This window comes from Heliangelus exortis, chromosome 22 (genome assembly GCF_036169615.1).
Source record: "Heliangelus exortis chromosome 22, bHelExo1.hap1, whole genome shotgun sequence".
NCBI lineage: Eukaryota > Metazoa > Chordata > Aves > Apodiformes > Trochilidae > Heliangelus > Heliangelus exortis.
The window spans coordinates 7922221-7936638 of NC_092443.1; the positions used below are offsets into that span (position 1 = coordinate 7922221).

At 44.5% G+C, this 14418-nt stretch overlaps 1 protein-coding gene across 2 annotated transcripts in view; it reads right to left on the minus strand.

The window, feature by feature from the left end:
- Positions 1–14418, minus strand: part of DAB2IP (DAB2 interacting protein) — a 167308-nt gene that overhangs the window by 131180 nt on the left and 21710 nt on the right. The window contains exon 1 of one of the 2 annotated variants that reach the window (XM_071766000.1): positions 1319–1721. The exons of the other annotated variant lie outside the window; for it this stretch is intronic. Within the exon in view, the coding sequence (XP_071622101.1) occupies positions 1319–1439 (121 nt within the window). The 5' untranslated portion in view covers positions 1440–1721. Of the gene's footprint in view, positions 1–1318; positions 1722–14418 lie in introns of those variants that run through there. 2 annotated transcript variants of the gene reach the window in all.

Consider the following 14418-nt stretch of genomic DNA (forward strand, 5'->3'; position numbering starts at 1 on the left):
GAAAAGGAACTGCTACATGCTTCTGAGTTTACAAACACTCCTCCCTGACAGATAAAACAAAATCGTGGAAGGAAAAACACCACTGGCTCAAAGGAAAAGATGAAGCTCGGGGACTAATTTAGATTCCCATTGTTTTCTCAGCGATGATTCAAAATCCTGAAAAAACGTACAGTATGCCAGAAAAAGAAGGAAGAGGACACTGCACTAAGCTCAGTCTTGTGGTGCTGGAGTCTACTTTACAGCCTGCTTTATAAATCAGAAATAACTCCAGTGAGACAAGTACAAGCCTGGATCTGCACAAGCACCTGATTGCTGTGTTGCAGCTGAGCTTTTTATTCACACCATAGCAACAACAAAAAATATTTCTAGTTAATGGCTTTGATTAAACTCAATATATAAACATTACAAACATGACTGAACTGTGACTCTGGAGCAAGCCTTGCTCCTCCTCTCTGAAAAAGAGAGTTCAACAGCAAAATGTCTCAGAGGCTCCAGGTTCTTTGACTGCTTGAACGACAGGCATGAGCATCAACAAACATTTATTTCACACTGGAAGGGAAAGCCAGAAGAGCTTATTTTAAAAATGCAACTGGGTCAGTGGCTGCCTCAAGTAGAATAAATGGGCTGCATGAGTGAGTATGCCCTAAAGAAACATAACTCTGTGGACCTAACTCCTGCTGATGAGGACAAATAGGCCCTTTTAGAGCAGGATTTTTAAAAGCACAAAGTGATTCGGGAATACAAGTCCCACCGGTTTCCACAGGGCCTCGGGAGCACAATCTTCAGGCTCTTTTGAAAACCCTACCCCTAAACTGTAATCAGCATTGTAATTCCAAAACCCCAGGTGATCCTCAGCTCATGAAGAACAAGGCGTTCTAGCAATCCCTCTTTGCCTGCAGATACCATCTCTAAATCAAAGATTTTTCAAACCTCCACCACTTAGGCCTCCCAACATCTCAGCTAAAAAGGAGTTACCTTCATTATACAAGTGAAAAAAAGAACAAAAAAAACAACCTGAACCATGGATAACTGAAAAGGCTGGGTTAGTTACAGTTACACAAGGTGTTAAAACCCCTGTCAGGAGCAGCACCCAAGCCTGCCAGCCCCAGATAAGCCTTTGCCACCCAACACTTCTCCCTCCCCATCCACCTCTGCAGCGCTGCACAAACCACTCGCTGCCCTTCTGCAAAGCTCCCCGCAGGGAGCAGCTACACAAATACTGCCCCTGGTCATCCTCAGCTCCAGGAACGGAGCTACCTGGCAGCAAGAGCAGGTCTGTCTGGCAGTGGCAATGAAAGAGAAGGGTTGGTGCAATTACCCCTACTAAGCGGCCTGTTCCGGCTCCGGGATCTGCTGCGCTGTCTCTGAAGTCGTGACCTCCGGAGCAGTCGGTAGTAGTAAGACGGTCTCCCAGAACTTTTCCTGCTGTTCATTGACATTTTTGGATCTATTTTACACACACACACACATGCAGGCACAGGTTCACTCTCTCCCCTCTGGCAAAAGCAGCAACGGATCCAGCCTCGCGTTAACTGGAGGTTGGTTCTTTGGAGTGGAAAGGGAGGGGAGAGAAGAGGAACTCTTCACTTGACACATTTAAAAAGAAAAACAACCAGAAGAAAACACAAAAGAGAGAGAGGAAAAAAAAAGATCGCGGCACCAGAGTACATGGCTCAGCTGAGGGAGGACTTGCAGCAAGCGAGATAAACTGTACTAACAATTCCTGCCCCAAAACAGATAAGCCTGCTGGAGTCGGAATAGGAAGCCAGAGTTGGCCTGGGCTCTTGAAACCTGAAGAATAGGCTGGAAGAAATCCTGGACTGGATCCTCTCTGCCGGACAGCAGCATCTGATCAAACGGGGCTGGAAAAAACTCCCCGGGTTGCTGCGGGCAGGGGGCTGGGGAGCCTCAGGGTGCCGGTTCCTTTCTACCTGCCCCGGCCATCGGATCGTGTTGGGAGATGGAGTTTCAGGAGGTTTGGTCTGCAGCAGGAGGTACCGACGAAAAGACTGGGTTGGGGAAGGGTATAATGATTTCCTGGCCATGGGACACATGTTAATAATCATCATGGAGCAAAAGCCCCGGAAAATAAAGTGAAACTTGAGAGGGGAAAACTTTAATTAGAAGTTGAATGAACAGAGCTCCAGACTCCCCTGGAGGCCCATTGCCTTTCAACATTCAAACTGAGTTATAGCACATCCCACAAATTAGAGAAAGAGCCTATTTACCATTTGGGTTCTGATGGCAGTGAAGATTCTGCCTCCGGCTCATATTGCTCAATAAAATTATATTTCAATGGGTAGAATTAACACTTTAAGCCATGGAGAAAAACGGGGGGAAAGGGGAGAAATGGACTGGTAAGATTAAAAAATTCACTCCATATTTACAGTTTTAAAAGGCTGGAAGCAAACTGTCCAGAATCCTTCAGCTAAGCTCCTTGGCACACAAGATGCTCAGAAGAGCAGTAGACAATGTGTCAGAAAACCAGAATGGTGGCCCAGAACTTAATGCCCTGCCACTTCTTTTCACCAGTTATCAGACAAGAGAAAAACCTCACTGGAATGGGACGAACCACAAAGTGATGTTTGCACAACACCTCTCTGCATTGTGCCCTAGTTTGTCATTTTTCCCAGACATTGGTGCAAATTTATCTTTGGGGTGTCTTGTGATGCTGCAGGACTGGACAGGCTTGGCTGAGGTGGGCTATGGTCCCCAGTTAGCAGGAACTTCTTTAGAAGTTCAGAAGCTTTCCTGGATTATGCTGTGTTGTATCTTCAGTAACAAGAGGCACAAACTCTGATTTCAGTACCTGCAGCACAGCACAAGTCCCCTCCCCACCCCCAATCATCAACCTTAAGTTTAGGATTTCCTGTCACCTTAAGCTTAGGATTTCCTACAACCTTAAGTTTAGGATTTCCTAAACTTGTGCAGTTTACATAATTCAGAAATACATAATCTGTATTTCTTTATTTACATGAGTAGTAAACCCACGATGTTTATCAGCTGAGAAAGGCACTCTCCGGAAGAAAAAAAAAACAAATCTCGATCTTCAGTCAAGTCCATGCCTGGTTTTAAGGCCACTCTTAAGGAATTCAGCGCCAGCTTTTAGGCAGCAGGAATGGGCCCATCAAGAGGGCAATGACAAGTTCAGGTCAAGGAGGCAGATCCCAGCTGGACAGCAGAGGCTCCCACTGCCTCTGGGAGGGGGGTGTTGCACAGGGACATTCCTCAGTCACCCAATCCCACGTCAGATCCCAGAAAAAAGGAAAAGGCTTCAGTTACTGCACATCTGCCCCCTTCTTGTTATCCAGATTTTTTTTTTTTTTCCTATTTGAGTAGATAAAAAAAAAAGAAAAAAGGAAACCCACACACAAAAATACAGGCACAACTATAACCACTTTCCAGATGCCCAGAGTCTGTGCAGTTGATTCAATTCATGAACAGAGGAGAACACCCAGAAGACAGTGATGGGAAAGTCTGAAAACCCTGAGATTCAGTTAAAGATTTGCTATAGACAAGAAGCCAGATATTAAGGTTTGTCTCTGCACTTTCGTATCTTAATAACTGACCTGGTAGTTCTTAAAAGAACCTTCCAGGATTATCCTTTTATGACTAGGAGTGTCTTTAAAACAGCCTAACAATTTTATTTTGCCTCTTGTCATTCTCAAGAGAAAAAAAAAATGCACTGATGAAAACTAAAGCTTCAAGAAAATCCTTTAAATTAAGACAATCTAAAAGGGGAAGATTCACAGGGGTTGTTTTGCTCACTGGAACCAGGTGACCCCTCCTCAAAGCACCTGGGATGTGGCAGCCACAGGATGGGGATCTCCCAATCTCTGTGGGGAGCTGGGAATGCTCAGGGAAAGAGTCAGGGGCCCACAGCCTCTCTCATGCACTTAGCATCTGTGCCACGCTCAGGGATTTTTATTTTTAATCAGCCTGGTACCTTCAGAAATGTTCATACAGGTGACCCCAAAACAGAAGGGAAGGAGGCACTGTGAGGATGGTGACAAGAGATAGCAGCCTTACTATAAAAGCATAAAGGGCTGGGACTTGTGCACAAGTTTTGCCAGCTTGGCTCTGTCTCCTCCACTCCAACAATGTTTTTGAAGGCTTGAAGTTCAGATGCTGCATAGCAGCAGGCAACAAAATGAATGACCCATCTGGGAGGGAATGTGACTGGTCTGGGCCTTTCCAATTAATCCAGCACTAGGCTTTTTTTAACTTTCTTTTTCCCCTTTTTGAAAGCCTCATCCTGATACAAACACTCTTTTGTGTACAGCAGAATCCATCGTTTGCAAATGTTAAGATACATTAACTGCTCTGGAGGCAAGCTGACAACACTAAAATCTCTATCTCTGAAATAACACATCAGAGCCTGGCTGTTCCCTCCAAAAAGCAGAAGGACGAGTTCAGTCACTGGCTCTGCTGAATCTCTCAATAAGAAGAATAAACGGAGCCAAACACAGCAGTGATTTTTGGGGTGTTAACTCCTCCTCCCCAACACTGAACACAAACCTAACCCATGAAATTAAAAACCTAGCAAACTGTAACATCCCAGTGAAATACCCAGCTTGCTACACTGCTGAGCTGCAGAGGAAAATCAGAGCATCCCCAGCTGACCTGGTGTCCCCTCTCATCTCCTGTTATCCTGGCATTAAGCCCCTTCTTTAACTGGGATTTATTTCACTCCTTAATTTCACACCAAAACTAACAGCATGGGAATAAAATTTTAAATTAGCACTAAACCAAGTTCTGGGTTGGAGTGCTACACAAACATGGGCTTGTTTGCCAGGACAGGCTGGTGCCTGGGGCTGGGGACAGCAGTGGCCGGGGCTCCCCTGCCACCAACACCCCCGGGTTCAGCATTTGTTTAGTGCCTTGTGCTGGGAAAACAAAGATTGGGCTGCAGAAAGCAGTTCCCAAGGCAGCCCTTACCATTAAACCTCTTGCTTTCCCAAAGGGCTTTAGGGGGAAACAATCATTCCTCTTAAATCCCTCTGGTTTTATGGCAAGGAGTTTGAATTCCTTATTCTGAAAGTGAAAGTTTCCGTGGTCGGTCAGGGGGGGCCCCAAACCTGTTCCTACAAAGATTTATCCCCACTCTAACAGCCTCTGAATTTATCCTGCCCTCTGGAAGGCAGCAGCTTCAGTCATTTAATTTCAGTTTCCTTTATTTTTTTTCCCAAACAACTGAACTGAAGCTTTCAAAAGTTAAAACAAACAAAGAGGGTTTTGCCTTGGCCAGCAGAGAAGGGAGTGTTGGGTATCAGTTTAATTTCTATTTTGTATTGGGGCAAGGAATTGCAGACAGACCATTGCAACGTTGAAAAAAAAATCAGATTGCAACCCAGATTTCCCTGTCCCATGTAACTAACTCTGAGGAATGATTGGGTTCTTCAGTCTGAGGCAAAAGGAATAAGGCAATAATCTCCATGAGATATCTGTCCTCTAAAACAGATGAGAAATGTAACAGTGCTCCTGTCACTGATCCCAGACACTCTCAAGATGTGCCTGCTTGAGTTTGCTTACAAGCCCATTGCAGCCTGCAGTTCAGCACACTACAAAGCTGGAAAATTTCCAGGTTTATTGCCTCAAGGCTACCAGGGCTACACAAGCTCATGTGCAGAGCCAGAGAGGAAGGCAATTTCCTTTGTGTAAGGATAACTTAACTTTCAGTTCAGCTGTACCCATACCAAAATCTGCAGGGACATTTTTGTTTGAAGATCTAAAAAGGAAAGTTTCATACACACACTAACAGTAAATTACTTCTTTTTAATCTTTGAATGCAAAACAATTGGTAATTTTAAGACTACGTATTGGCCAATTTATTTCCTTCCCACCTTAGGTGGGATGTAGCAGGTTCCTGATAGCCTCATAACAAAGTGGCACAAAAATTTGGGATCAAAAGAGAAATAAACAGCTACATTAAATGTAAGCATGGAATTCATCTCTCCCCATTTACTGAATGGTGTCATAGCTACTGAGACCACGGAATGCTCTGCTGTCTGTATGGTGATGAAATCCCAGTGTAAATGGAAAGTAGTCTTTACACACAATATAGATATTTAATGATATTAATGAGTAGAAAAAGCAGTGCCATATTAAAAAGGCAAGAGGAAGAATGTGCATCTGAATAATTTAATCTTAAACAAGCATCCAGGAGGTTTTAGGGAAGTTAAATCAGGACATGGATTCCTTTAGCTTTAGTGTTCCCTGCCTACAGACTGCTGCTGTTGTTGACTGTCATTATGCTTACTGTATATTTACCAGAGTCACAAAAAGATCAGTGTCACATTGCTGTGGGATCTGCAAACACCACCAATTAAGAGGTGATTCCTTGTCCACACCACTCATGATCTCACCAAACACACAATTACCCTCCTGGTAACCACCCTGCTCACCCCAGGCCTGGAGAATCCCTGAGTGATTCACACCCCTTCCCCATCCCTGAGTCCTTGCCCAGAGGAGGAATGGAGCTTCCTTGCTTTCTCAAGACAATCCCCTCCTGACAAATAAGTATGAAGCACAATATTTTGTTGTTTGCTTTTTTTTTTTTTTTTAATCCAATGGAGCACAGGTGCTTCTGCAAATGCTTGTTCAGCTTTTTAATGCTCTTGAAACACAGAAACATCCTCTTTGGCACTTTGCTAAACATGACAGTCAAAGGAACGTGCCCAGTGTTAAGCCAGAAACTCAGTTACTTGTTTCTAACAATTAATATTCTGGTTTTAAGAACTACTCACAATATATTTTTAACATGTGAATAAATATATTTGTCAAATATCACACACACAAAAAGAAAGCAGAACACAGAGCCTACAAATTCTACCTCGAATTCCCAACAAGTCCATCAACAATCTTACTTCAGGACCACGTGTGACTTCTCCATACAAACCAACCCCAAGCCAGCCTGGAACAGGCAAACAGGAGGCTGACAAAGGTGTTGTTCATTGTGCTGGAAGGACACAGAGAGCTTTGTGAGAAACACACCAAGTGATTGAGATAGGAAGGGCTGTGCAGTCCCTGGGCAGGTTACAGTAACACGGAGCAGTCAGCGTGTCTGAGAACCCCAGCCCAGACATTTCCTGTGCCTCAAAGTGAACCCTGAGCTGGGAGAGACTGGGGAAGAAACACACCAAGTGACCTCAAAGCAGAGCACATTTCCTGACTGCTTCCCAGTTGAACAATAGGGCTAAAGAACATAAACTTGTTCAAATCAGCTTGTAAGAAGCTGGAGGAGACCAAAGGAAAATCAGTTAACTTGCTCTAAATTTGCTGGCAGGTAGTTCCTAGCAACAAAGGACATTCTGCTCAGAGAACCTGACTGGTAATGATGGGAGGAAAATGTAAAGAGTCCAAACCTATCTTGAGCTTTGTGCTGTGATTTCCATAGACCTAATGAAGTTATTATACACATGGAGTCCAACACAAATTGAAGAAGAAACACCAGCAGCAAACATCCCATGACTGAAAACAGCCTGCTGATTTCAACAGCCCGGGAGAAAAAAAAAAAAAAACAAACCCTGAGCGTAAAAATCTTCATTGTATAGCAAAATTCCCATAGCAGAAAGAAAAATACTGTACAAAACCCCACATCAAAGCTCCTTCTGCATAAATGGGAACTGTATGAGACTTCCCAGCATCACACATCTTCCATGCATAGCTGCTGGGAGGAAATATTTGTTTAAGCCTCATTATTCTTTACAAAAAAACCTTATTACTAAAATAAAATGTTAACAATGATCCATTGAGTCATTAAGAGAGTAACTTCAGCTCTGGCTTTCCAAAGATCTCCCATTTCCTTCCCAAATGACAGCAGTTCCCTGCTCTGACCCATGGGGCTTTCTCCCAACTCAGCTTTCAGCCAACTTGAAGGTGTTCACTGAAGCTCCTCCACTTGTTCTCTGAGCAGAGTTGAGCTTGCTCTGCTCTTTCCAGGGGTCACCTACCCAGCCAGACTAAACCAAACACTTTTCCTTTGAGCAGAAGGACCCTGCCATAAAGAATTCCCCCTGACAGATGGCACCAGTGCTCCTGCCCACCCCACACCCAACCCCAAAGGCACTGGTGTTGGGGACACCAGGCTGCAAGGGACCTCAAAACATCATCTGGTCCAACCTGCTGGGGGAAAGGGAGCCTAGATGATGCTTTTTTTTATGATGAAAGAAGACTTAAACATTGCATTACCTGAGGCAGAAGACAAACCCTTACAGACAAGCACTGCCAGTCAGGCCTTGCAGAAAAAAGGAGCTTGTAGCCATTGAGGAAGAAAGTACCAAAATTTAGAAAGAAAGAGGGAAGTTCAGCATCCAGTGAACAGCTTGCATGCAGAACTCTCCTATTCAGTTATTATTACAAATTATCACTGGTAATACAAATAACACATTCACATGCTGCTCCCTACCTATGCAGATAAGGATCAGATGCTCAACTTTACTTCCCTGTTTGCAAGTTCAGGTTAAAAAAAAATCATCACCTTTAGGTTAGGAATCTAATTATTGATGCAATAAAAAATAATTGTAATAAACTATGTGCATCGACCCTGATCAAAACATTCCCCTAACAAAAAAATAATTAACTCCTAAAATTTTTTTATTTTGTATTTTAGCAGAAACTTGCTGTTGTGTTGCTCTAGGGAACAAGTTGATGTCTGGCATCACTGGCTTCCCACACCAAATTTATTAGTTATTATTAGCAGAAGTCTCAGCTATTTATCCAATCACTTCCCAGTGCAGTGTGCTAAAAGGTCAGGAAAAAAGAAGAATCTTTCTGAAAATTGCTGCAGGGCATCACCATCCTTGCTTGTTTGGAATTCCAGTGGGTTTGAACTAGAGTTGGGGCAAAGAAAAGGGTTTTAAAGGTGGTGGAGGAGCCAAGAAACTCACTTTGTGCACAAACAACTTCCACCTCCTGGGAGGAATCCAGTTTGCTCCCTGGGAAGCAGACACTTGAGTGTTCACCTCCTGGTGCTTCCAAAGTGCAATATAAGGACACGTGTGATGCACCCAGCAGAATGAATCAACACTTGGGGTGTTTTAATCTCATGATAACATCACATTGAGAGCAGCATCTCTGTTGACAAGTTAAATGAAAGATTAACTTGATTACACTCGCTATGTAAAATTTACTTCCTGATTAATTAATAGATTAGACACTTCCACTTCATGTTTAAATGCCTGATAATGATCTTGTGCTCATAGAACAAATCACTGATTTATATACACACAATCCAAACTTCATTTTTCATGTGACAGATTATTTTCTTCCTTTTCTTGCCACATAATTTGCAAACTATACTACAAGTATAGTTGCTTGTTTTACTTGCTTTTTGGCATCAGATTACTCTTCCAAGGAATATTTTGGCAACTATGTTCCTCAGCCATCTTCCTTATCAGGCTTACATGACAGCATAGCACAGAAAACACCCTCTATTTAAAAAAAATACCCTGTTAGCAAGTTAAAAAATGAAAATGGAGCTATTGTTTTTAAAGAGGGGTTTACAAAACCAGCTGGAACTCCTGCAATCAATTTTTAAATACCATTGTGAGGGTGGTTTATTTTAATTTACGTCCTTCCTTCTGGTACAACACCACAGTGCTGCTCTGAAAGAAGTTATTGTCCAAGTTCAGGTGATTGCAAAAAAGTGAAGACCCTCCTTAAAATATCAGAAACATGAAAAATAATCTAAGAGCTATACCAGGGATATTTAAAAATGTGGAACCTCAGTGAAAACAAGGAACATCTCCAGTTCCCAAGCTCTACCAAGTCACAACCCACCCCTGCAAATTCTCCCCAGGTCTTTACCTCAATGACCTCACAAGCCCTGTGCAGAGAACTGGTTGATAAATGACACTCCAAATAAAAATGTTGGAAAACCTCTAGCAAAGCACACAGTTATTCCTGCCAAGTGATGATGCAATGCTCTTCTATTGCAGTATCAGGTCAAATGGAATTTTTTCTGTTTATCTTCAAGTTATTGCCACTCACAAGAGTAAATATCTAGTCTATAAATACCCATTCTGCTAATATGTCCATTATATTAGAGGGGGAAAGCTACAGAAAAAACCTCTTCCTATTGAAATTAGATCCTTTATTCTCCTAATACTTTTTTACTGGGTGTCTCACTCCTTTCTCTGAGCACCTGCAAAGGGCCACCCAAGGACAGCTTGTCTAGATGGTCCTAGTACATCTATTGTGGCAGCAGTCTGGGATGATGTGGGTTTTGCAGGGTTTGTAGAATTCATTAGTCAAAATGATGCAAAGAAGGCAGTTTTCTGCTGCTCATTTGGTGTTCTAAAATAGTTGGGTGGCCTCAGAACACTATTTCTGGGAGACACAAATAGGTTTTAATGGACAGAGCACATGCTTGCAGCAATGCAGGAATCATCACACCATTTCCTTATTCCCCACCCTAACAAAGAACTTCGTTCTTGACCTTCCTCTTGACCCTCAGAACAGGGACTTCTGAATCAAACACGTAACCCTCTGAAAACACAGCTAACACCCAAACAGAGCGAAGAGCTGATCAATACCTGGAACTGTTCATCAGAAGAACTCTCTATACCTGCATTAGAAATGCAAACACCTGCTACAAACCTGAATGCAAGGCCTCAGAACAAAAGAACTAAAAGTTCAAGGTGACTTGGGGTAAAAATCACAGTGGAGTTGCAGCACCTAAGCCTGGAAACACCCACACCAGAGCAGCCAGAGCTGCTGGACCCCCTCCCCAGAGCATCCCCCAGCCCTGCAGCTTCCCAGCTGAGACTGCACCCACAGCCTTTGCTCAGCTCAGTCCAACTCCAAACTCTACTTATCTTCTTCTTTCTAAAACCATCCCCAGGACAAGACTAGAACCTCTTTTGAAATGTAAAGGCTGTATAATAAAATTTAGAAGGAACATATGGTACAAATATCAAGCGTGAACATCTCTTCCCATCTTGTAGGTTTCAAAGGCTGTGCAAACAGCACTTTTCCCTCGGTTTGATCCTGCAGCCAAAATGAGTCATCTGTGAACAATTATGGCTCTGGCAGGGGCCTGGCTGTTTGAGAATGAAAGGAAACACTTTATTATTGAAATGAACAGTATGCTAAGCCAAGGGGCGACTGCAGCAGAGAAATTTTAAGAGTCCTTTGTCCTCCTTCTGCCAGCAAAATCGAAAGCACTGGATCCAGCACTCTCCTCTGTAACACCTCCTGTGAGGATGCACAAGGCAGGAGGAATGAGCTGGGGAGATGAGCAAAGATGTACAGGGCAGGAAAAGAAACACAGAGCCTTCTAGCAGGAGGCCCGGCTTGAGAAAATGTTGGTTATTCCTGGCTTAGTTCTCCGAGAGGAGCTGTGAACATCCAGTCAGAGGGCACAGAACTGAAATTTGAAGCTATTGTAGGATGTTTGTTGGGAGTTTGGTACTGGCTGATTAACAGGATCTTCTGAAAGGGGTGAAGGGAATTCCCCTTGATGAGAAAAAAATAGCAACATAACAATTTAGCAGGCACACTGATCTTCCTCTGTGCAATCTGTTTTCAGCAGGGATACTGCTGCACCTGGCTTGGATGCCTCCAGTCAGGAGGGGACAGGTAAGATCTCTCAAGTTGTAAGGGTAACTTTTATGTTTTGTATTTGTCTTGGCAGCTGAGGGAGAGTTAGTGCTCAGCCTTGGCAAAGCCCAGATTCTCCTTTCTTCAGGGAGCCTGGCAGATTAAAACCACCACACTTCCTGCATGAGGCTGAATGCAGCAGACTCCAAAACTCCTGTAACTGAAGGGATTTTGGAGGGTCCTGTTTAGTTCATTATACAAAGGTACTTTGCTCCTACCAGAACTCATTAGGGTCAGATGCACAGATTAATTCCAGCACCACATCTAAACAGGACAGTCTGGCACACACTGAGAAATCCAAAGTGGTAAAATACTTAGCAGCAATGCTGAAAACAGACACCAGGAAGAGGAATTTCCCAACATTCCCCTTCTTTGCAAGGCCATGAAGTAGCCTGTGGTTACCTTTACACAGCATGGGGTAATACTACACGGAAGGCATCTTGTTACAGCAGAGTCATCTGGAACCTAATTCTGGCAACAGTCAGAGTGCTTTTTTGTTTAGGTCACGTCACTCCTAAACTTCACACCTAAACACACAGAGCTGTGTATAAATCAACACAACACAGGGGATTGTGGAGCTTTTGGTGTCATGCTTTACTTTGCATACATTACTCTTGTCACCTCGTCTCAACTTTTCTGAGCTTTCCTAAAGAAAAAACAAAAATAACCTCAGTTAAAGTATAGGAACACTTGAACTATTCCAAGAGGAATCAGATCGATTCAAATTAAGCCATATCAAACAAAGAGAACTGACACGCTCCCAGCCTGTGCTGAGCACGCAGGAAAAAAACATTTGTTGTGTACCCGGAGCAGAGACCACGGGAGAAGCAAAGCAGCCTTTTTACAGCTGCAAATGCCAGGGAAGCTGAGTGCCATGTCAGCACTTTCCCGTCCAGCGGGATGCGGTGCTGCAGACAGCCCTGCAGCCAAACTCATCCTGGGGGAAAGCTCCCTCTATCCCACCCAGGCCACAGCCCGAGTGTCCCACCCAAGGCTCTTCCCTCGGGACAAGGCTGTGTCTGCAGGGCAGCTCCTTCACTGCTCCTGAGCCTCCAGGGCAGCACAGGGACGCTCCGGTTCTTCTCGGAGATCTCCGCGGTGTTTTGATCCTCATAGGAAGCACCAAACAGGGCGAGGAGGGCACCGGCTTGGGTGCACGGAACCGAGAAGGGAAAGGGGAAGGGGAAGGGGAAGGAAGAAGAGGGGAAGGAAGAAGAGGGGAAGGAAGAAGAGGGGAAGGAGGAAGAGGGGAAGGAAAAAAAGGAGAAGGAAAAAAAGGAGAAGGAGAAGGAAGAAAATTAAGGAGAAGGAGAAGGCAGAGGAGAAGGCAGAGGAGAAGGCAGAGGAGAAAGAGGAAGAGGGAAGAGGGAAGAGGGAAGAGGGAAGAGGGAAGAGGGAAGAGGGAAGAGGGAAGAGGGAAGAGGGAAGAGGGAAGAGGGAAGAGGGAAGAGGGAAGAGGAAGAGGAAGAGGAAGAGGAAGAGGAAGAGGAAGAGGACGAGGAAGAGGACGAGGAAGAGGACGAGGAAGAGGACGAGGAAGAGGACGAGGAAGAGGATGAGGACGAGGAAGAGGAAGAGGAAGAGGAAGAGGACGAGGACGAGGACGAGGAAGAGGAAGAGGAAGAGGAAGAGGAAGAGGACGAGGACGAGGACGAGGACGAGGAAGAGGAAGAGGAAGAGGAAGAGGGGAAGGAAGAGGGGAAGGAAGAGGGGAAGGAAAAGGGGAAGGAAAAGGGGAAGGAAAAGGGGAAGGAAAAGGGAAGAGGGAAGTGGCAGGGGAAAGGGAAGGCGAAGGGAAAGGGGAAGAGGAAGAGGCAGGGGAAGGGGAAGGAGCAAGGGCAAGGGCAGTGTCCGGGCTGTCCCGGGGCTCCGGGAACGTCTCTGCTGCCGCCCGCAGGACGGAGGGCGCCGTCTCGGCTGCACTGGAGCTCCCTCCCCCCCCCTCCTCTTTTTGCTTCGGGACATGTGGTTTTTACCCGGAAAATAACCCTCCCCTTGCCAGGGAAATCAGTCCCCAGAACCCACGTTAGCCAAATATGTATCTGGTTACGTTTCTGCCCCAGATCTGCTTTCCTCTTTAAAAAAAACCTTTCTGCAGAGCTTAGAGACATTTTTTCTTCCCCTTCCCTCCCCCCTCAAGTAAGTGAAACACCATGGCCAGGCCTCTCCTACTTGTTTTTTTAGCTGAATAAACTTTGCCTGTGGAATTAAAAATAGCCTAGGAAAATAAACACGAGGCCATACTCTGCAATTGCTGTGTACAGGCATTTTCATGCACAGATGCTGAAGAACATTAAAAAAAAATTACCTCCATTTTACTTGGTCAGAAATCCCAGTGAAGCAGCCACGTGAGTTAGTTACTCAGGGCTTCAACACTTCCAACTTAAAAAAAAAAACAAAAAAACAAAACACCACCAAAAAAAACCAACCCACAAACCCTTCTGTTTTGGAATAATATTTAAATGAGACACGTGCAAGGCAAGGGAATGGTCCAGGTGAGACACCAACAACACAGTCAGGGGCAAAGCCACACATTTCCACACGTCTGGGGCTCCTCTGAGCTGCACAGAGGCAGCTTCAGCACTCCTGGGGCTGCACCTGAGGCAGAACTGTCCAGACTTCACTTACAAAGGAGTAGAGCTGGTGCTTTTGGCTCACACTGTATTTTCTTTTTTGCTCCTGAGAAAGGAGTCCATTCTGAGAGATGCTGAGTAGTCTGAGGTCAAATTAGCAAAACTCTTACACACGTGCTTAATTTCAAGACTATGACTACATGAAGTCTAAACACCAGAGGTTTCATTACTTCCATCTGTAACA